The sequence below is a fragment of the Pelobates fuscus genome, chromosome 11 (assembly GCF_036172605.1).
Source record: "Pelobates fuscus isolate aPelFus1 chromosome 11, aPelFus1.pri, whole genome shotgun sequence".
Taxonomy (NCBI): domain Eukaryota; kingdom Metazoa; phylum Chordata; class Amphibia; order Anura; family Pelobatidae; genus Pelobates; species Pelobates fuscus.
The window spans coordinates 8,998,825-9,022,790 of record NC_086327.1 but is presented as its reverse complement, the minus strand read 5'-3'; the positions used below and the strand labels follow the sequence as shown (position 1 = coordinate 9,022,790).

General features: G+C 40.4%; 1 protein-coding gene across 1 annotated transcript in view; it reads left to right on the top strand.

Moving 5' to 3' along the window:
• ARHGEF10L (Rho guanine nucleotide exchange factor 10 like) overlaps positions 1–23,629 on the top strand; it is a 106,798-nt gene extending 83,169 nt beyond the window's left edge. The window contains exons 18-27 of the mRNA XM_063436666.1: positions 326–459; positions 1,310–1,410; positions 4,130–4,251; positions 8,402–8,488; positions 8,596–8,807; positions 9,694–9,848; positions 10,295–10,437; positions 15,524–15,692; positions 18,950–19,072; positions 21,216–23,629. Of these exons, the coding sequence (XP_063292736.1) occupies positions 326–459; positions 1,310–1,410; positions 4,130–4,251; positions 8,402–8,488; positions 8,596–8,807; positions 9,694–9,848; positions 10,295–10,437; positions 15,524–15,692; positions 18,950–19,072; positions 21,216–21,751 (1,782 nt within the window). The 3' untranslated portion in view covers positions 21,752–23,629. The remainder of the gene's footprint in view (positions 1–325; positions 460–1,309; positions 1,411–4,129; positions 4,252–8,401; positions 8,489–8,595; positions 8,808–9,693; positions 9,849–10,294; positions 10,438–15,523; positions 15,693–18,949; positions 19,073–21,215) is intronic.
• The last annotated feature ends 337 nt before the right edge of the window (positions 23,630–23,966 follow it).

Here is a 23,966-nt window from a genome sequence, read left to right as displayed (position 1 = left end):
ATTTATTACCAAATCACCAGTTCCTTATTTGTTGACTGTACACATCAAGTAACACTCCAAAGGAAATATTTAACCACAATTGTACACTTTATTATTTTTCAAACCATTGCGAAACTTGTACCCTTCCCACTTCCTCCTTATCCCCTCCCACTGCTCCATTGGGCTTGCTGCTTTATAACAAATCAGTTTCATGTTGGCTGAAGTTTAGATTCCTCATCTTGTTCTGATTACATGTTTTATCCACAGTGAGCAGTGATTGATAGCTGACAGCTTTATTATTGCAATGTTTAGGTTACATTTATTGTGTCTCTTTCTTGATCCATAGAATCTCAATATGACCGTAGCGCAGGACTGGTGCCTCGGGCTGCAGAAACTGATCCGTCTTAAAGAGGAAGAAATCCAGTCTGCAAATAAGTGTCACCTGCGCCTTCAGCTTCACCTCCCACGGAAATCTGACAAGTGAGTCTCGTCCTGGGACCCGGGCCCATGGTGACTTCATGAGAGCACCGGTAGAATTTAGCATCTTTTCAACCCATATGTTTAATACAATGCTGAACGCTACTGTAAATAAATAGCTATTCCGTTTCCCTCGACTACGCCGAATGGTAAGACATTGAATATAATTATAAATCCAAAAATAAATACTCTTCCTCTAGGGATCGATGGTGTGTTTAGAAGACTTATAGTGGGGGTAACCCAAGATACAAATCCCCAAATAACCAAAATCAAATACATAGATAGGTCCCTAAATAATATGAAAGACAAGTAAATGTACTTAACTTTATTGCAAAACTAAGTCCAGAAAAAGGGAAACTAAGAAGAAGTTTTGTGAATATAATTCTACTAGTGGACTTCAGGTGGCCAGTGAAATATTCTTTATATGAATCAATTATAAAGCAATACTGTCAACAGAAAAATAGTAGTTTGCCCAGCACCATGCTCACACTAGCCATTGCTAGGCCGCGCAGTGTTATGTGCACATTGATCAGAGTGTGGCCATAATGAGGGATAGTCAAATGAGTAAGCTTTTTATTGTTATTGCTTGATTACATTATTGTTTACTTAGTACAGTATCTCAATAATGCTCACAAATATACAATAAATAGGTAGTGATCACATCAAACCTTTGGAGTCCCTTAAAAAAAGATTTCTTGTGTTTTACACTGCCAAATGTCTGCTGATTATTGCTCTCAGAATAACAAAATTTAGACCTGACTCCTTCTCCCGTTTTGGTGATAACTGGTTAGAACTTCAAATTATGCCACAGGAACCCATTCTGCTGAAATCTCACAGTTTACACCCATTTTAGGTCTGGACGTCCCTTGAGCTTCATGGCACTTTTCATCACTCCAAACCCACTGAGCAAAATTTCCTGGGTGAACCGAATGCATTTAGCGAAGATTGCACTTAGTAAGTAAAGATTCACAGAGTGATTCTGCCATGCCTTACACTAACTAGCTAGTGTAACGGAATTCTGCACTGTCCCCGATCTAATATTCCCATCCTGCCTGCTTCTACTGTTGCCTAGCAGACCTTTTAATACATGATATTATAGCTTTGAATAGCAATTCACAAAGAGGTATTTTTTCTGAAAGTGGCTGTTCTTTGACTTTATACAACCTGTGCAATCTCAGGTAGGTGGCCTGGTTCTTTTGAAGGCTGTTCATGCAAAGTGTACAATGAGGCGCTCTCGAAAAATAATGCCGACAGAAATGGTTTAAAACTGCGCAGGCGTTTTCGCAGTGAGGAACGAGCCGGCCTAGTGGGGATAAGTAAACGTCTACAGAGAAGAAAAGTGAGGATTTTAAATGGGCTTCCCTGTGTTCTTCAGTTCCCTGCCTCATCAGAGCTTTTAAAAGATTCAGGCCCCTATTCTGAATCACCGTTATCTTCTTTTCAGTTTCGCCAGCCGCTGCCCGCAAACTAAACAGGAGGAAATTTTGTTTCAAATCATCTTAGGAACAATTTTTTTTTTTTAGTTGTTGCTTTACGCTTTTTTTTTCACATTTTTTAACAAAAAAATTATCTGCCAAGCCAGAGGGAAGAGACGTATAACTCGTTTAAAAAGACCATTCAAGTCTAATGGGAAGAAATTGCTTTTTATGCTTGATTGCTAACTCGGTGCGTTAAGGACTGCTGTGACGCATTCAGCAGGCATTGCATTTTGCATCCCCAAAATTTTAAAAAGGGGTTAATCGTACCCCCCACCCACACACAAAGCATACATTTATTTGCTTTCTTTTGAGGGAATCTGAACAGAATTTTTCAAGTGAGAATGGCAAAACAACAAAAACTCAAAAGCTAATTTCTCTGCATTTCTTTACCCCTCTGGAATGTAACATTTGTGTTTTTTTTTAACCAACTCTTGTATACACACCTCTCTCTCTCTCTCTCTCTCTCTCTCTCAAATATATATATATATATAGAGAGAGATATAGCCAACTCCTTTTTATTATAATAGTCATTTAACACTTTTTTTTGCTTTAAATATTAACGTTTCTAAAAAATAATTTTGGCTTGGTTCTACATGTTGATTTGGAGTTTAACTGGTTAAATCACACAATAATTAAAAGCTGAGATTCTGATCCAGATTGGAAAACCAATTTACACATAACTCTGAATAAAGAAACAAACAATTCAAAATGATATGTATTTATTTTTTGTAGTAAAGTTTTTATTTAACTTTTTTTTTTTTGTTCTTGCAATACACCATACAAATGAAGTAAATGTAATAACAAACCGTACAGTTTCATGTTTATGTATAATTTAATGACTTTCTATTTTTGTGAATCAGAGAGCATTTACTTCCATGCATTTTTTTAATATTATGTTTACTTTTCCCCTTTGGTTATGTGAGATGTGATGTGAGATCTGAAAAGTAAAATTAAATGTCAGAATCCACACAGCTGTATTTACCTACTCCTAAAATGATACACCTCCATCTTGGCTCCCTGTCTGCCATTGTAACAAGCTCCTCCCTTTGCACTTGTCAATCAGCAATGACCGAACACAAACATACAAAGAGAAACGGAAACATCGTGTCTGTCTTCCTTTAGTGCAATGTCTGTGCTAGGACTGAACTAGTGATTTTGATTGTTTTATTCAGTGGTGAAATCTGCAGATAAGCGACGTTTGTCAATTAACCTTGGGGTAGAATTGGGTACAGCTGGTCAGGTCAGCTGTGGGATCAAGTGATGTTGATTAATTCGGCATTGTAAACTACCCATTCAGAGCTGATTTAATCTTCAGTAAATGGTGGTTTATACTATTGTATTGTATTGTTGGGCATCACTCCTAGCTTAGTCAGTTTTTTGTTGATTTTGTAATAGTAAGCGTAATATATTGATCAGTTTTGTTTTCTTCTCTGAGAGCTGGAATTGATACATTGCAGAATTATATTTTATTTATTTATTACATTTAATGACAAACTAATTGTAACAATATGGGTAAGGTCTCTATCAAATTGCCCTGATGTTAAGGGATTATTTCAAGCACTAGGAGACCACTTGTGGCCATGGTGCCTGGAGTCTGTACGTGCAGCGTTTCGCTATAACACGCTGCACGTACAAAGTTTAACCCCATAACTGCTGGAGGTGTAACCCCACATCTGGCGGCTTCCTTAGCCAACACTGAACAGCAGTTATCTCACACTCTCAGCCAAGGAATGATGATTGGCTTATGCAGCTCTGCAGAATTTAAAAGTGCATCACAAGCACTGAGAGGCACATGGAGCCTCTGGTAACCCAGGTAAAAGTTCCTTTTACCATGAAAATGTTCCACGGTACTCCTCCTGACAGGCTACAGTGACTATGATCCTTCACGTAACACTTTATTCATAATAGCTATTCTCTGAAGACCAGACATTGGATTTTTTATGTGTTTCTAGGGGCATTGATAATAATGGGATTAGGGATTGCTTGGCATGAAGGAGATCTGTAGGCAATGTTTTTTTGCTTCTAAGTTTGGGAAGAGGATTTTATGTCTTAACTCACTTATCAATTGCAGTTTTATGACATAACAATGCTAATATTAATTTAGTTTTGCTCAGCAGAATGACTTCACTAAAATCTAAAATGTATTATTGGATAATTGCTGTCAATGTAAAGTCTCCTCTCTCTCCATTTGATAGGAGAAGAGAACCAGCCTGGATGGCTATATCCAGAAGAAGAGAAAAAAACAAAGTCTCATTTCTGGTCCCCTACGTTGGTGTGTCGGCTGCCCGCTTTCTCCACCAAAGCATCAGATTTGCAGGTTAATTCAGTCATGACTCCAATGTCTGCATGATGCCATGACCACATACTGATAATAACTGCATAGAGTCTATACAGAATTACCCAATAACTGATCTAGCTTGGGGTGCGGAGGAAAGGACAGGACTTCTTTAGGACCCATGAATTTCCATTTCTTTAATTAGAAGACAAGCAAAAATGCATAATGCGGTGCATCGAGTGCTTAAAAGATGTAGGGCAGCAGGGTTCAGAGTAAATGTAATTTATAACGCAGTTTTTATTGGCGTAGTCTGAAAGAAAATAACAATAAAATATCGTACAGCCATGTTTGTGGATGTGATGCAGTGCTGTGTGTTTGTTGGTGGGTATATGTAATCGAAGTAAAAGACTTGTCATTCTGTTGATGTAGCAGTGCTTAGCGGTGGTGTTGGTCCCGAACGGGCGCGCCTTGGTGATTATTGTTGAAAGTTGACCTCAAGTTCCAAGGTTCACATTCCGACAAGGTTAAATCTCCCTTTCATCTCCCTAAGAGGCATACAATGTATGCAAATTGTAATTGGCTGATAGTGTCTAATCTGGGATAATGGAAATTTGATAAAGCTTGCCGCTCTCTGTATACTAGCAATGTAGCCCGCTTGTCAAGGGGGTGGGGGTATTAATTGGATGTTCGATGCACTTGTGTTCTATTTTTATAAATACTTTTCTATCATTTATTTTCTCACTTCTTCATTCTGACACATGCAGTATCTCTTTCCCACACTCTGTTTAGTTCACCTTTTCACTTGCGTATTTACCGAACACTGTATTATAGAGAATTTAAATCTGTCAAAATTTAGGTTTCAGAAAGCTGATCTGGAAACATTATCCTGCTCGGCTGTGGTCACAGATTGACTGTTTTAGCCCCATTTGTTGTCATTTCAGTTTTTTACAATTTGGAGAGTAAAATGTGAATTCAAAGTGAATTTCGAATTCAAGGCCAGAGTAGCTGAATGGAAAGCATAGCTGACTTAGAGAATCTTTCCAGTTTGTTTATTTTGTCCTTAATTTCTCCCTCTGCATATTATGACATTTCTAAAAGGGTCTTTTTCTTCCCCGTTACATTTCAGCAGATAGATAACAAATAATTTCCCCATGTTGAAATATGAGTTTTTTTTTTGTTTTTTTCTGTTTGGGGGGAGCATTGACACAGATCTTCAATTAGGACAGGCCCCTCATCTTATCACTGTTTGTGCTTTAAGGCATTTCCACCCATTGTTCTCATTAGGACCCCATGTTCTATTGGGGTATTTAGTCCTTGATGCAGTGTATAAACCTGCTACCCTATTAGGCTGTTAACATTCTCCTCCAGACCGTACCCTTGTGTTATTGAATGCTGTTGTTTTTCCTCGTATTATTTGTTGTGTTGACAGTTTTACTCCCCTGGAAGGCAAGTCCGTCATCCTGCTGAATGGTAAACTTTTACCTGGAATATTAGTATAGTATAATTAGGGTGTTCACACCTTCCCATCCTAAAGACAGGCACATCATTCCAATAGATGGGTTAATTTATACATTTTTGTTTATCGAATTATTCACTAAGTAAAAGACAATTTTGATAACATCTGAACTACACAATTTGCATATGAAGAAAGAAAGCGAAAATCACAAACCCTGTATTAAGGGTGCCCCTGTTGTGTGCAGTGTGAATACAGTCTGCTAATCGTTAATGCCTGAGACAGAAATAGTTTGGTAAATCACAGCTTGACTACGATGAGTGTGAATAAGGGACGGTTTTCAGTTTGGGCAATTAATTTAACAGAGACGTGTTCTGTGTTAAAGGAAACCAAACCAATGGAAATCTATGAAAAAAAAATGTCCAAGTGAGATCACAAAATTAGCAATCTCAGATTTTAGAGCCTGAGGTTTTAGAGTGAACCAGGGCACAAAAAGTCTCATTGAAAAAATAGATTGGAGACCTAATGATTGCAGCAACACAGGACCTTCTGAGAAACTGGACAACCAGCTTCCCTGGCAATCTTTATCTTGAGCAAAGAGACTCTTTGGTCCCATATCGTGAGTGATAGTCCTGCAGGATCATAGCTATAGGTTACAGCATTCTCTGCCATGTTCCAGTCCGTTTGGACAGGTCGCATTAGAATACTGAGCATAGAGCCCAACATGGCCAACAGCATTCAAAAGCGTTGCCCGTTTGGGAGAAAGCAGGGTGGAGTGCATCCATGGATGATTTAGTTTAAACCTCATTGTGTTATGGTGTTGACATGTTACTCTTCAGAATACCGCCTCCTGATTGGGTGTGTATTATTAACATTGTTGAATTATTAGGGTGTTGATGTCTTACTCTGCTGAAGACAGACCCCTTGTCCTGATTGGTTGTGTATTATTAACATTGTTGCATTATTGGGGTGTTGATGTCTTACTCTTTTGAAGCCAGACTCCTTGTCCTGATTGCTTGTGTATTATTAACATTGTTGCATTATTGGGGTGTTGATGTCTTACTCTGCTGAAGCCAGATCCCTTGTCCTGATTGGGTGTGTATTATTAACATTGTTGAATTATTAGGGTGTTGATGTCTTACTCTTCTGAAGCCAGACCCCTTGTCCTGATTGGTTGTGTATTATTAACATTGTTGCATTATTGGGGTGTTGATGTCTTACTCTGCTGAAGCCAGATCCCTTGTCCTGATTGGTTGTGTATTATTAACATTGTTGCATTATTGGGGTGTTGATGTCTTACTCTGCTAAAGCCAGACCCCTTGTCCTGATTGGGTGTGTATTATTAACATTGTTGCATTATTGGGGTGTTGATGTCTTACTCTTTTGAAGCCAGACCCCTTGTCCTGATTGGTTGTGTATTATTAACATTGTTGCATTATTGGGGTGTTGATGTCTTACTCTGCTGAAGCCAGATCCCTTGTCCTGATTGGTTGTGTATTATTAACATTGTTGCATTATTAGGATGTTGATGTCTTACTCTGCTAAAGCCAGACCCCTTGTCCTGATTGGTTGTGTATTATTAACATTGTTGCATTATTAGGTTGTTGATGTCTTACTCTTTTGAAGCCAGACCCCTTGTCCTGATTGGTTGTGTATTATTAACATTGTTGCATTATTGGGGTGTTGATGTCTTACTCTGCTGAAGCCAGATCCCTTGTCCTGATTGGTTGTGTATTATTAACATTGTTGCATTATTAGGATGTTGATGTCTTACTCTGCTAAAGCCAGACCCCTTGTCCTGATTGGTTGTGTATTATTAACATTGTTGCATTATTAGGTTGTTGATGTCTTACTCTGCTGAAGCCAGACCCCTTGTCCTGATTGGGTGTGTATTATTAACATTGTTGCATTATTAGGGTGTTGATGTCTTACTCTGCTAAAGCCAGACCCCTTGTCCTGTTTGGTGGTGTTTTATTTACACTGTTGCATTATTAGGGTGTCACCTTGCTCCCCTGGAGACTGTCCTCTTGCCCAGTTGAGTTGTGCAGATTTACTGATCTTCCTGGCAGATTACAGCTGGTATGTGAGAAGCTCTCTTTTTGGGCAGCACAGAACGGTTCCTGGGGGATTTCCAGTTCTCCCTACATTCACATCACAGGCTGCTGTTTACTCTAATTAGAACAAATCATGATTTCTCATCTCGTGTCAAGAGCTAGCTCTGAGTTCTGTCACCCCCAATTGTCCATAACATCTGACCAGCTCTAGAAGCAAATCAGGTCTAGCATGAAAGATGAAAATGGTATTGCGGGTAGGGTAGAGCTCATTAACCCTTCAGGGTCCAGTATACTGAGGAACCCCTTTGGCATCCAAAACCTCAAAACTGGCTAAATCTACATAACATGAATACCCTTATAACCAGTCTCCTGGATATTTGGCTTACTGTTTTGTGTACAGAGCCATGGGATATTTATCAAGAACTAAGGGTCCAAAATCACAGGCCCCATGTCCTGCAGCCCCTCAGATACTTGGCCTCCATAATGCTGTCTCTAAATAGGCTAAAAGGGAAATGTCCAAATTTGTATTGGAGATTCTATGTTTCCAGTGCTTTACAGGAGAAGGTGTCATCCAGTTCTGTCTACACGTGTGAGCTTCTTCCACATCCTTTCTCAGTCTCTCTGCTTCTTTTTCTTTGTGTCTCTTGTTGGATTAAGAAGAAACTCTGTTTTTTTTTTGTTAAAGCTCGGTGGAGCGGTGCACACCCCGGTACAGACGGCACTCCTGGGCTTCTCCTCTGTCAGCACCTGGTTACCGCAGGGGTATTTATGGGTGAGTTTTTTAGTTTGATGTCAATATGGTGACACTATCTGGATCCTGCTGTAATATCTAATACTCTCTCTGTCTATCAATCAACTGCCTCAATTATTCTCCTACAGTTGGGGGGTGGCCAGGTGGATGGCGCAGGTCAGGTACAAATCTTCTCTTTGAACCACACCTCGCCGCGCATGATGAAGGCATTCCCACTGCCATCACGGGTGTTGTGCGTGGAAAACCTGTGTGCTCCCTCTGCCATGGAAAGTGTGGAGGTAGAGGAGAATTATTCGGCCACTACGAGCCCCGCTGTTTGTGTCGGGCTTCAAGATGGGAGGTAAGAGATAGACCTGTCCATAAGGCACAATAACTACATTCGTTTGGTATAATTAAAACATTTTGGAGAGACTTGTAGAAAAAAACAAACACACAAAATTATCCTTGAATGGGTAGGAAGAGGTATTCATAGTGGGATCGGGTGTGATATCAGTGGATAAAATGCGCAGCATTATTGGGCACATAGTTGGAGGGCTAATGCTACGAAAAAGTATGCTCATGTCATCTTATCAAGACCTCTCTTAGAATAATGTGTCCAGGTCTAAAGACGCTCCTACAATACAAGGAACTGAAAGAAAGCATAATACATTGCATATGGCATGTTTTACAATCCAACAAAGTTGCAAGTGAGATTCCCATAATAAAAATAAAACGGAGCATAACCTGATAGCAGATGGCGCAAATTGTCAGTGCTAACGTGTCCCAGCACTCTCAGCCAATTTCTGTCTTCCAGGTGATAATGTGTAAATTCTTCATTATCCTTGTGGCTGAGAGGGTGGTCTCTGGGTGAAAGGGAGAGTCGGGTTTATGTCAAACTGTTTCAAAACGATTTAACATAAAATCAGTGGATGGTGCCCAAACACTCTAGGCAATATAGCTAGTTCATCGAGCTGTGTGCCTTTAAACAGCGTCTGTCTGTTGGCTTCACATTATTTTTCAATGTTGCTAGATTAATAGAGCGGTGTAAAGTGTCAGATTAATTATTTTGGTGTAACTAGCTTGGGGGTACACGCAAACTGCAGTCTTTGGTATTCAGCATGCTTCCTGACAAAAGCTTAACTTCTCGTTGGATTCATGTGAAAAACAAACCGCTCTGTTAATGGGAAGCAAGAATTAAAATTGTGCATTTTATAGAATCCTTGACGCTGGTATTTTCTCCTTGGCAGTATTATGGTGTACGGTAATATAGACACAGGTACGCCTTGTCTCATGGCCGTGAAAAGCCCCGGGCTTCATCCCGTATTGTGCCTGAGGAACAGCCCAAATTTCCTGTGTGCAGGTCTTCAGGATGGAACTGTGGCTCTGTACCCCAAAAAACAAGGTACAATGGTTTGGAAGGATGCTGCAAAATACTACTGCTGGGGATGGAAATTTGAGGGTATTTTTAGGGGTTCGCTGTGTCAATGTAGAATGAGTCGATAGAAGCTGGTAGGTTGGGTTGTCATGTTTGGGCTAAACTGGTAAATCCTTGTTAATACAACTTAAAGAGTTAAAAAGATTCGAGTTTCAGATGCATTTTAACAATGTTGAGATTGCTCAGAAAATATTCACATAACATGGAGGTTACTTTTTCTATGCTCTAAACTAGAATTAAAATCCAAATGGCACATGTGAGCTTGTGACTCTTCCAAATCTGCTGTTTTAGCCTAACTTTGCCATTTGGATTTCAGTTTCAATCACTTTGACGTGTAGTGAATTAAGCAGTGCGTGTGTTTGAGGATTTGAAATGAAATCTCACAATTCTGTTCACTGTCGCTCATGTTCCAGGAGGACTCTGGGACCCGGGGAATCCCAGCTTAGTGAAGGTGGGAAGAGGCCCAGTTCAAGCCTTGCTGGTGCTTGATGACTGTATATGGGTGAGCTGCCAGAATCGGGTAACAGTGTTGGACCCCTGCACCCTAAAGACACAGGTATTGTATGTCTACTGACACTCGATTGGCACTTCGTTTTATTGTGTTCTCTGCACCTCAAAGGCAGACTTGGGGTGTCCAGATTGCCAGTAAATGTAGCATTTTCTTCCATGTTGAAGATTCACATTTATTGTCTATATCTTGTTATAAACATATTTATTGGTAACACGTCTGTTTTAGAAGGTACTTATCCCTGAGTATTGCGTACGTTTGTGTATCCCGGAGAGGCATCTACACATATAACTAAATAAATAAAGCTTGCTCAATATTTGTATTCTATGTATACTTTAAATATGCATTTAGTGGCTCGTCCTAAAGACTGTTTGCTACGTCTGACACATAGATTTCCTAACATTGTGTCATTGAAGCTGTGATGTCTTCATCCAGTTTATTGTTTAAGCAATATGCTTTCAGGGTATACAATCTCCGGCTTTCTGTTTATTCTGCATTAATTAGCTATGGCCTAGGTTAAATCGACTGCATTAGAAGATCTCATGAATGATTCAATGTTTTGATAATAAGTGACAGTGAGTTTTGGGAAGGGTATAAATGTCTGAGCACATTCAGAATCATTGTGCATGCGCTGCTGTTAACTCTTTTGAGGTAATACTGGGGATGCCATATAATCTCTTTAAATGGCAAGAGGAACGTTTTCTAGCTTGATCATATAGATTTGTTAATTAAAAATAAAGACAATGAGCCAGCAGTCAGACCTAAATTGTTTAAGGAATGGGATTAGACAAGCTGGTGGGGTTGACAGAGTCCCAGCACCCCTTGTTTGACCTCCCAGAATCACATAATGAATGAAGATGATATACTTTATAGTCCATAACATTCTATTTGTAAATTATGTAAACAAATTGCCAGAATCTGTCAGTAAAATAGTATTTAATACTTCACATTCAATGCTTTTGCCATAGAGCGATATACGTCATTGGTATGCATGATTTTTAGGGAAGGCCAAACTATTTAGCAAAGACTTCAAGCAAACTTATCCGACAATGGGATACGATTTAACCTGCACACATCCAACGTAGCTTGCTGCTAAATCCTAGAATCCTATACCCCTTCCATCCCATCAGTGTACTCATCAATCCGTTATCTGCCCTTCCCCAGTTGTAACACCACCTAGGCTAATTCCAAGCTTTTTGTTTTATATGCTGTTTAATGGTTTTATAATGTCTTTTTATGTTTTATGAACTCTGTTAGCTCTGCCTATGCTCATTAATGACTATATTATTACATTATCCCTCTTAGATAAGACCTGAATTCTAGGGTTTTATCATAATCTTTAATCATTTGTATAATGTTTCATTGCTTTATGTTCACTTTAATTGCTTAATCAATTTTTACATCAATGCCTGTATTAGCAGTAATCTATGTAAAGCACTAGTGGATATGAGCGTTCTATAAGACATGTTAAATAAATCCTTGGATACAGCTGACAGCGATTTCGGATGCATCTCACTGCATAGATGGGGACAAAATCGTCAGTTCCACAAAACTTTATTAAACTGTACGTTTGACAGTGTTTTGAGTTGCACATTGCATAGATGACGTATTTGACCCCTTAACCCCTTAAGGACCAAACTTCTGGAATAAAATGGAATCATGACGTGTCACACATGTCGTGTGTCCTTAAGGGGTTAAAGGACCACTCTAGTGCCAGGAAAACATACTCGTTTTCCTGGCACTAGAGTGCCCTGAGGGTGCCCCCACCGTCAGGGACCCCCTCCCGCCCGGCTCTGGAAAGGGGAAAGGGGTAAAAACTTACCTTTTTCCAGCGGTGGGCGGAGAGCTCTCCTCCGATCCTCCTCTTCTCCTCCCCGTCGGCTGAATGCGCACGCGCGGCAAGAGCTGCGCGCGCATTCAGCCGGTCACATAGGAAAGCATTCATAATGCTTTCCTATGGACGCTTGCGTGCTCTCACTGTGATTTTCACAGTGAGAATCACGCAAGCGCCTCTAGCAGCTGTCAGTGAGACAGCCACTAGAGGAAATAGGGGAAGGCTTAACCCATTCACAAACATAGCAGTTTCTCTGAAACTGCTATGTTTATGAAAAAATGGGTTAACCCTAGAAGGACCTGGCACCCAGACCACTTCATTAAGCTGAAGTGGTCTGGGTGCCTAGAGTGGTCCTTTAAGGACACATGACATGTGTGACATGTCATGATTCCCTTTTATTCCAGAAGTTTGGTCCTTAAGGGGTTATCTTCCATGCTCTGTAATCTGGCCCATTCCCATATCCTCATTCTCTGCTCTGTTTACACCCTGGTCCTGGCTGAGCCACTGAGAGCAAATCAGAGCTGTAGAGCGGATACACTGTATCTCTCGTTTATTTTCGGATGTATTTTTCACTCTCCCATCCACACTTGCATATTTTAGCACACAAACTTAGTTTGCATCTATTAAAGCTCATAACTCTGGCAGCTGCTAGCGGCAGCTGATGAATAATGCATTGCCAGCCCTGGGTTATCTCACGCAGACACACGCTGGACTGGCATCCTTAAAAAGTGCTGTGACAGCGGTGCATGTTGGGTAATAAGATATGCAAATTGTTACCCCATCCACTGCCGTCAGTACATGTAGCTCCTCCGAGTTACCAGTAGCTGCTCCACTCGCACCCGAAATCAGTAGAACAGGGTCTAACAACCGTCAGCAATATGCACTGTTTTTTCTAACACCACTTGGTTTTGAGGGGAACAGATTTACTAAGTATACGTTCTATGCGAGTATTACTGCTCTATGAACAGTAAAACATGTGGAAGCACAGGAATGGATGTTATTGGATGTGAAAGCCTTGTGTGTTGATGATTCCTCTTACATAGACAGAGGATTATACGTATTTTTGAGCAGAATGTGTGCTGTGCAGCACTTTGCAAGTTAAATCGTATGACGTGAAATCTCCATAGAGTAAACTGAGCCCTCTGGGGATCTTCCTTACACCAACCGTCCAAAATGATTGTCAGCCCTAGTGTCTCCGTATTTCTCAGTCTTGGTGAATTGGAAGCATTCAGCTATTTGTAGGCGAGAGGGTTTAGTGTGTCTATTTGGGATTAGAAGAGTGTCAGTACATGTGGAATAGAGAACAGGTATTGGAGACTGTGAATGAGAACAAAGATTTTGGGAACAAATGCAGTCCACCAAATCATTGTGGTCTATAACAGGTGCAGTGTGAAAGCCCGATGTTTGTGAACAGCGATTTCTGGGGCGCACATTATTGGACTCAGTGACTATAGCTACTCGTTAGAGAATAATGAGACAATGTTCCCTTGGCTTCCGCATAAGGCAGAATAACCGTAAATGGCAGGGTAACAATTTTGCGTTGCATTAAAATTGCAAATATTTTATTTATATTACAACAATAGGTTGAGGTGATTGACACATAATACAAAGCAAGGTGTTTATACGTCAAAAGTTAATTAGAGTTAAACAGGATGTGTTTATGTTGGCATCGCTGGCCTGATGGTGTGTCCTGTTGGTCCAGGAGTCCTTTCTGGACTGATGCCTCAATTTATCTATGCTTGTTGAATGATGCCTCAATGTATCCATGCTCGTATGATGCCTCCGTTTACCCTTGCTCGTATGTTAAGAAGATGGAACTCTGATATCTGTCTAGGGAACTCTTAAGAATGTTTGTGCGCCTCTGTGTTTTCTCCTGCTTGTCCTGTGTCTGTTTCTCTGTAGCATTTTATCAGAATTGAGTATAATCTGATGCTTTTTCTAAACACATCACCTCCCCCCCCCTCCGTTCTGTACCCCTTCTGGGAAATGTGTCCTGTTGGTGGCTTCATGCGCTGGTAACCCAGACTACAAATGAAATTCTGCTTCACTGGGTTTGGTCAATGAGTTTCTCGGTAATAACATCGTCACGGCCTATTGCAGGAACATTTCTAACCAGGATTTAATTAGAAGTATTGATTGGCTTTGAGAGGGGGAGTTGGGGGGTAAATTAATTAGTCCTTGTCTAGATTTCTTTTCTCGGTTCTTGATTTTGCACCCTAGGACTGGCTGTTCTTAGATGTTGTTGGTAAATTGTCTTGGGAAACCATTAAAATGCATTCCTTCCCTGCGTGAAGATGTCAAGATCAGTGGAACGCAAGGCCTCCCTGCTCGCGGTGTAACAAAAATAAATAGTACACTGTCTGAAACGGTCCATAATCCTAGAAGCCATGGGAAGATTTTTATGACGTAAATAAAGAGAGTGGCCCATTTGTCGCCAGTTGGGCTAGTGGAAAACACAGTCAAAGCTGGCATATATATATACAATTCTTTATAAACAAAAGGTGAATTTCAAATAATCAGGCACAGGTTCACCAAACTGGTTGCTGGATTCGTAAGAATGACCTATTTATGTCACAGGGAGGTGAAGTGCAGGTTTTAATGAGTTTAGGAAGTCTTCGGTTTCTTGGTAATGAAGATAATTTATGGATGTTTAATCATGCAAGCTATTGAGGGTCACCTTTCTGTGGGTTTGTTAGTTTCGCTGAAGGCTTAATTAGTTGACCTCTGATTTATATAGTGACATACTGTTTATTTGTAGGGCATAATATGCTTTCGCCAGTTCTTATGTCTTTTCAGATTCCTTTCAGTAAAACAGGTGCACATTATTCATGTTGGTTCTTACTCTGTTTATACCTGTCACTCTTGATCAAAAGACTGTCACATTCAATGTGTGTTACCAAGACTCTGTCCCTATTCTCCCTGTACTGTGCTAGCGGTGAGTCCCGCGTCTGGGACAGCCTGGGTCCATATTCTCTCAGATGTGTGTCAGTCTGTGGCCTTTAGCATTGGATTCCCTTTTGGTGCATACATATTTAAATTATTCATGCCTCTGTATCTATACCTGATGTTCTCACTGCCTTGCCTTACATATTGTGTCTATTTCTTCTATAATACCGCTAGATTGTAAGCTCTTTACACCAGGTGTCCCATTAGCTCATGATTTCTGATTTATTTCTATAAAAGTATGCTTTGTGTATGTGATCTCTAGAATATCTTCCCTTGTATTTGGCATTCTCACTAAATCATGTTGCCCCTTGATATGTCCTGCATGCAGTTTATTTTGCCTGTTCCTCTTTACAGAGCTTTGAAGCATTACAGGACGAGGCGTCGAGCGTCACCCACATGGTGAGGGCAGGAGGAGGCGTTTGGATGGCATTTTCAACTGGATCCTCTATTCGTCTCTTTCACACAGAGACATTAGAGCTTCTACAGGAGATCAACATATCCACCCGCACCCTGCTCCTTCCAGGTACCTCCTAAATACTGCGTTATTACTCACTGCTCCTGCCAGGTACCTCCTCAATACTGCGTTATCAATACTCACTACTCCTCCCTGGTAACTCCTAAATACTGCGTTATTACTCACTGCTCCTTCCAGGTACCTCCTAAATACTGCGTTATCAATACTCACTGCTCCTTCCAGGTACCTCCTAAATACTGCGTTATTACTCACTGCTCCTTCCAGGTACCTCCTAAATACTGCGTTATTACTCACTGCTCCTGCCAGGTACCTCCTAAATACTGCGTTATTACTCACTGCTCCTTCCAGGTACCTCCTAAATACTGCGTTATTACTCACTGCTCCTGCCAGGTACCTCCTAAATACTGCGTTATTACTCACTGCTCCTTCCAGGTACCTCCTAAATACTGCGTTATTACTCACTGCTCCTTCCAGGTACCTCCTAAATACTGCGTTATTACTCACTGCTCCTTCCAGGTACCTCCTAAATACTGCGTTATTACTCACTGCTCCTTCCAGGTACCTCCTAAATACTGCGTTATTACTCACTGCTCCTGCCAGGTACCTCCTAAATACTGCGTTATTACTCACTGCTCCTTCCAGGTACCTCCTAAATACTGCGTTATTACTCACTGCTCCTTCCAGGTACCTCCTAAATACTGCGTTATTACTCACTGCTCCTGCCAGGTACCTCCTAAATACTGCGTTATTACTCACTGCTCCTGCCAGGTACCTCCTAAATACTGCGTTATTACTCACTGCTCCTTCCAGGTACCTCCTAAATACTGCGTTATTACTCACTGCTCCTGCCAGGTACCTCCTAAATACTGCGTTATTACTCACTGCTCCTTCCAGGTACCTCCTAAATACTGCGTTATTACTCACTGCTCCTTCCAGGTACCTCCTAAATACTGCGTTATTACTCACTGCTCCTGCCAGGTACCTCCTAAATACTGCGTTATTACTCACTGCTCCTGCCAGGTACCTCCTAAATACTGCGTTATTACGCACTGCTCCTTCCAGGTACCTCCTAAATACTGCGTTATTACTCACTGCTCCTGCCAGGTACCTCATAAATACTGCGTTATTACGCACTGCTCCTGCTGGTCAACCAGTAACTACTGCATTATTATTCCTTCCTGAGCTGCAAGGAAACCATAATTGTGCTGTTCAGATATCAAACAGTAATGTGATGTCACCAGATAACCCCATTCTTCTTATTATTATTATTATTAGGATTCAATATGCCCTCTTTGCCCCTACTGCTGGTTCACCCCTAACTCGTTATTCTCGTGTGATTGCTATATAGTCTGTCCAGTAATCCTGATTACTGCTGGAGTTACTAGTGGTATTCATTTCCTGCCAGTATGCCATGAAGTTGTAATAGTCCTCCCTGACAGATCATCCGTAGGATGTCCATGCGTTCCTGTTTAGTGCTGTACTGAATGTGGTTATATTGTTTTTTCTGCTGTTGAAACTCACAATGCTGCGGTATGACCCAGTTTCTACAGTCACATTCACCTGCCTGATGGTCAGAATGTCAGGACCGTACTTTGCCAGCTTGTTTATCCGCCTGCTACCCTCAGGCACCGTGTAACTATCCTAGCAAGCAGTGCTTCTGCCGCTGCCAAGGGGCAGGTAATTAGCAGGAGTACTCTGTCAGTGCACGGATCACCTAGCTTATCAGTATGAATCCTGTCCTGGGGTGCATTGCATGCTGGATGGACGCTTAGCGAGCACTCTGCTAACGATACGATACAAATTGGCCGCGGCCCCTCTCCCTGGCTCCCGCCTAAAAGAGACTCTGAGAACAAGAGCAGTAATCTAAGCTGACACCCACAACATGCTAATCCCTGGCAGGAAATGGCTGCCTCGTTTTGTCTCACACAATATCTGCAAAGGCCCCTCTGCCTGCGAATGGTGGTGAATGATAACGCAGCCTCGGAAATGGCACCTGGGCAAAGCTCCCTCCGGCCTTCGCTACTGATGACAAATTAACTTCTTAATAGCCTTCCCAGCCAGCATTCAGAGCTTAGTAAATCTCAGATCATTTAGAGGAAAAAAAAAAAAACCCCAAGCCTGCCTGATATAAACTTATCTGCACAGAACATGTTGCTCTATTCACCACACAGGTCACAAGGTTTATCCAATAAACTGGAAATTTGGAGAACTGACAAGGGAATTGTAAAACTTTGATGAAAATACTAGATGTGCTAACACAGTTGGGCTAGAATTTTATTTTCAACGCTGCTTTTTTTTCATCTAAAATCTGTATTTTCTTGTTCCACGCCATTCCCTAGTGGATAGACCCCAGAATGTTCCCCTGACATACCTGCGGCATTTAGTACTGCGCAAGCACGCTCCTCTTATATCATTGTTTTATAGTTAGATGTAATGCTTTTATTGAATAAGTAATATCTAATAAAGAAGTGCAATAATATGAATGTGATGTTGCATCTGAACCATCATTTAACATCATCAGTGGAGAGAGAAATAAAGCTGACATTTTTACGCTTATTTTTTTATTTTTTTAAATTATGCATTATTATTATTATTATTATTATTATTTTGTGGGACCCACCTTTTTCAATGTAGGAGATTAGATATTTTTAGAAAATGCATCACACACACACTGACTATTTGCATCAATCTATTTGTATGTTAATGCAAACAGAGAAAGAAACCTGGTTTTACCCAAATCCCTTTGTCCCTCTTTTCTAGTAACTCCATATTGTTGGTTTGTGTGACAGAGCTTCACACTAAACATTTCTTTAAACTACAATAAATGTAAATATTTAAATAAAACCGAACTAAAATGAACGTAGCTTCTTAGATGAAGCTATTGCTGTGCCTGTCCAGCCATACATGTTTTGTGTTCAGATGTGACTTTATGTGCTGTATGTTGAAACCTGAATGATCTCATGTGATGGATGCTTTTACTGAATATTAAATATTTATGTCAAAATTCTAGTTAATACACAAAGATAAAAACAAATCATGCAGGTGTTGCACGTGGGATAAACTAAAGAGGTGAAAAGAGATCAGATTAATATCTGTACTCAATGTGACATGTATCCCTACTAAAGGTGTAATTGGTAATTACGGTTAATCTCTGCCTTCCAGGGGAATGTCCTTTTACTTGCTTGACACCTTCTGGTTGTTTTTCTTAAATGCAAACACATCACAAGTACAACCCGGTTAGTCCGGAACGACAGAGAGAGGTTACAGCTGTCGAATCAATTTCTCTTTATCCAATCTTTTCACAGGTCAGAAGAATGCCAAAGTTACCGCGTTGCTGGTGTACCAGGGCCTGCTGTGGGTTGGCACAGACCTGGGTATCCTGATAACTCTGCCTGTGCCAAAACTAGAAGGGATTCCTAAAATCACTGGTAGGTCAAATTGACCTGTTCTTGTGCTTGCAAAGTGTATAAGATTATTGTATGTGTAAAGCTATGCGGATCATGCAAGGATAATATCTCATATTTTCAGTCTCTTGTCATTTCAGTGATTAAACGATTTCTTTAAACAATCACAATTCCTAGTAAAAGGCAATTTTGTTGCATTTATCTCAAATTCTACTTCCCTAATTCACACATTAAAGAGTCACTCTGGATCCCTAAAGCACTTTAGCTTTCTGAAACGCTTCCTGTGTGAAGAGTGTATCCTCTTTTTTTTCATTCTGCGAAAAGTGCAGATTTCAATAGAAATTGACACTTGTATAAAATTAACTTGGTTACACCCCCCTGGCTGTTAGTCAGACAACCGGTTCTGTTACTACCCTAGTTTCATTAACTCAGTGGAGATCAACTCAGGAGGCTTCAATTGCCCAGAGCACCTGCCTTCCAACGACTTCTCATTGAGCTGCATTGGGAAGTCTGTGATTGGATAGTCACAGAAAGTCTGGGTGGGGTTAAAAGGGGAGGGCTTGCAAAAACAGCAGACAAGAGAACTGCAGGTTTTGCAAGCTGTTTTTAGGATTTTTTTTAGTTTTTTTTAGTTTTCATTTATGGTAGATCTACTATATGGCGACTTTAAGAAAATATTTTGTTTGTGCAGTGGAGTGTCCCTTTAAAATGCCTGTTCTATTGTAAAAAATGAGAGCATTCACTTTCATTCTGGGGACAGTTTGCCTCTGTCAGTCTCATGTAAGTCTGCAAACACAGCAAAGAAACCTCACGGATTAGAAGCAGAGCATGGATGATGAAACCAAATATTACAGTGTAATTCTATCATGAATGCTTTTCTGTTAAACCGATTGAGAAGAGGCTGTATTTGGCCCCCCTCTGCATTATGATGAAGTATTGGGGCTCTGGAAGATTTGCTAAAAGTGGAGCAATCATATTTAGCTGTTAATGTCTCACTGCCTACATGTCTAGGAGGATGTGTACACACTGGGTTAATAGATACTGTTCTAACTTGGGGTAGCTGTACACAAATCAGAACTCAGAGCTATTATATCCATTTAGCCATGAAATAGGATTTATTGTTCTTTATCTGCACAGCATAACCGTGAACTGTGAGTGAAGCAAATCTCAATCAGTTTTTGTTCTCCTGGATAAAATTAAACTATTAATATGAGATGTAGAGGGTTCTTCACTAAACCGTGAATTGTCAGGAATTGACCAGGGAACTCCACATTTAAGGCTGAGCTGAGATATGGGTGACTGAGAATTATCTAAGGCCTGAAATTTGTGATTTCCTGGTGAATTCCTGACCAAAAACCCAAGAACTGATGGCCGGTACCCAGTGAGCTCTGGCGCTTGTTTCTAGTTCACTGTAATATTTTGGTTACAACTTCAATGCCTCTTCAGCCCATGTGATCCATTTTCATTACAGAAATCTTCCTTGGGTTTCTGAGGAGTTATTGGTACCCGGACAGGTTGTCACATCCTGCCTGCTGTATTTAATTGGGGCCAGTCGCTATGGGAAGAAGTAATAGATGTTGCTAACCTCCTTTAAAACTGCCGAAACATGCTCAGAATACAGGTTTCAGCTGAATGTTTTATATAGAATATTCACATCCATCCCATCACACACCGTAATTGCAGTCCGAATCAGCTTGGACAGCATGAAGAATTCTAAAGCTCAACGCGAATAAGATATTATGTGCCATTCGATATTAATAATATAAAATGATATGTATATTTTAATTGCAGTTTCTAAAAGTGCTCATTTCCATTCGAAATATGCACTTTTAGAAATAATTGCTGTCGATCAGACAGCTGGGGAGGTTATCGACCAGATTCTGTTAGGGGTAAAAGGGCTTTCAAAAGTTGCAGACAAGAGACCTTGTTTAGATATATTCCTAAATAATGAAACAATGCATAATGAAATGCGTGGATATTTCCATTGGAATATATACTATACTGTGATTTTATAATAATATACTATTTCATTATTTTTTTTTATTATTAATCATTTTTTGGGGAGGGCAGCAGAGAGTTTAATTGCAGTGTATTTAACATAGGATTTGTATACAGTTGTTTACATTTCATTCCCTCCAGTGCTCACAATATTTTCTTTATTAACTAGGGAAAGGTATGGTGTCCCTAAATGGTCACAGTGGTCCTGTGCAGTTTCTCACTGTCGCTTGCAGTTCGATGGCTCCAGAGTGTCTCCGGGCAGAGCAGGGATCAAGTGAAGATGTGCGGGACAGTGATGGCCCAGTGGACTGCAAAGAAACAACAACTGATGGGGCATGTCAAGAGGTCTCATCTGACAACCACCAACCATCCCGCCTTAAAGGGATTCTTCTACAATACCGACTGCGTGGCACCTCCCACTTACCTGGCCACCACCTGTCTGCCAAGGAGGGATCCAGAACGGAGTGTGCCACACCTGAAACCAGTGAGGAGGATGGATCTATCTATGAGATGGCAGACGATCCCGATGTGTGGTTTAGAAGTAGACCTTGCACTAGAGACGTTCACCGCAAGGAGATCACCTCAGTGGTTATTGTATCGGGAGGTCCAGGGTATCGGATCTTCAATCCAACATCAAACACTTCCCAGTGTGGTAAAGACACGGACAGTACCTTATTAATGTGGCAGCTGCCCCTTATCCTATAGCATTGGCTGTTTATATTAAGCAATCTGGGACCTTGGGTCTGAGAACTCTATATGCTGTTACAATGACTCAATGTTACAAGCTCAGGAATGTTTACATATAGAGTCAGTAAGGCTTTCTGAGATGTACCTATCTCACATTGGACATTAACCTGGAAAGGTGAGGCCAGTATATGACTGAACATATTATTTAAATAAAAACACGTCAGTTAGTATTCATGGCCGATGCTGTGAAGTGATTAGCCCTTTTCCATGCTCTATTAAAATCATCTAGACTGTATTTACCTACTGCGTATGGAACAACTGATTTACAAAGGCTTTGCCTTTAACCCCCCTCATCCACATAGCCCCCCTGAGGGCTTTACCTGTTAAATGATTTCTAAGGATTTTTGGCCAGAGAGTAGCAATGGGGGCACGATGTACTTCTGGGGAGTGCAGCTTTATATTGTGGAACACTTGACTCATGTTTTGAAGAATGCCGCTCACGTTGCATAACGCTTGGATTGCTTTAAATCCTTGATCCCCTCAGCACAAGTTATTACAGTACGACCCTAGAACATGAAAACACATGGATTTACATAATATTTATTGAGGATGTGGTATGGATATTTCGCTAATGTTTGTGAATATGTGATCCATATAAATACAATCGTATCTAAATATATGGTTACAGCCATAAGACTACAAGCTGACCAAATTATGGCTAATATCTGCCTTACCACTTGAAAAGATATATTCCCTTTTTTGAAGCCAGATGCTATCCTGAGTGGAATAGTGTGTATTTTATAATGACATTTAAATATATAGGTTTAAACAGAGCTATAGGTGCCTGGGACTATTCCATATACAGTTTTCAACTAACTTGTGGGGACGTTATCTCCTTTAATTGAATAACTTGATGAAAACCCTGGCTACCATATTAACGTTTGGGCCTGCTGATAGATTACTGACTATATTCTTTTAGAATAATTTGGCGGCTTCTCGAAAGATGCTTAAATACGTTTTCTGCAGGTCCATTAGGTCTTTGAAAAGTCTTGATTATATTTGTTGTTTTTAGGAGAATCCCGGCCCTCCTGAATTTAGAATGTAAAGCAACATAGGACACCGCTTGGTTTCTCCAAAGGCATGTTAGTGTTTTATATTATTTTTTATATTAACATAAAGCTACAGACATGAGATATACATGTTTCCCTGTAATATGTTTTTATAATTTAATATGTTGAGCTACATATTCTGGGGATAGATTTACTAAGCTGCTGATATGTGATATAGAAGTAGGGGCTTATTCACCTTACCGATACGTTTTGACACTTGTTTACAGAAGTGAGAGAGACGTTTTCACTCCGTGTGCCTTTAGCTGTTTCCATTAGGTGGTTTACAGATAATAATGGAGATATTGTGGCGTATTGATGGTAGACTACATTGGGCAGCAGCAGTTATGTCGGTCTCTGCTGTCAGCGCACAGCTCACATCTTCTGGTTAATGCCGCACATACCGTGATGTTTAATTGTTATTTTAACAACACATGAATCACCCGTATGCTATGAAATGAAACCATTTTATCTGTAACCAATCATGTCCGCTGTAAACTGCAGGGAATTACTCTCGTTATTAAAGAAAGAAAAAGACGATGTGCCAAATGTACCTTTCTGTTAAAGAGGCCTGTCTTGGTATTTTTTGTTTCTTTCCTCATGCTCCTTGTCTTTTAAAGGACCACTGTCATTAAAAATATATACAGCCATCTTTATGCACCTTGCGTCAGACAGTCCCTGATCCCAGCCAGTTCTCACTATTTTGCAACCTATACGTCACTTTTGAAAAATGCCTGATAGAAAATGCTGCAAGCAGAAATAGCACACGCCGGTTACACATTGGGTTTGCATGAGTGACTGTCTCACCCAAGGGGCGTATTGATGGTTTTTGGAAAGGTAGGCCTGTGTTTTTATTACAATTTTTAATTCTACATAATTAAGAAATAGTATTAATATAACATAAAGACTATGTTAAGATATATTTTTTTTTTATGACAGTTATGCGTTAATGATTTGACTCATAGAAACATAGAATGTGACGGCAGATAAGAACCATTCGGACCATCTAGTCTGCCCAGTTTTCTAAATACTTTCATTAGTCTCTGGCCTTATCTTATAGTTAGGATAGCCGTATGCCTATCCCACGCATGCTTAAACTCCTTTACTGTGTTAACCTCTACCACTTC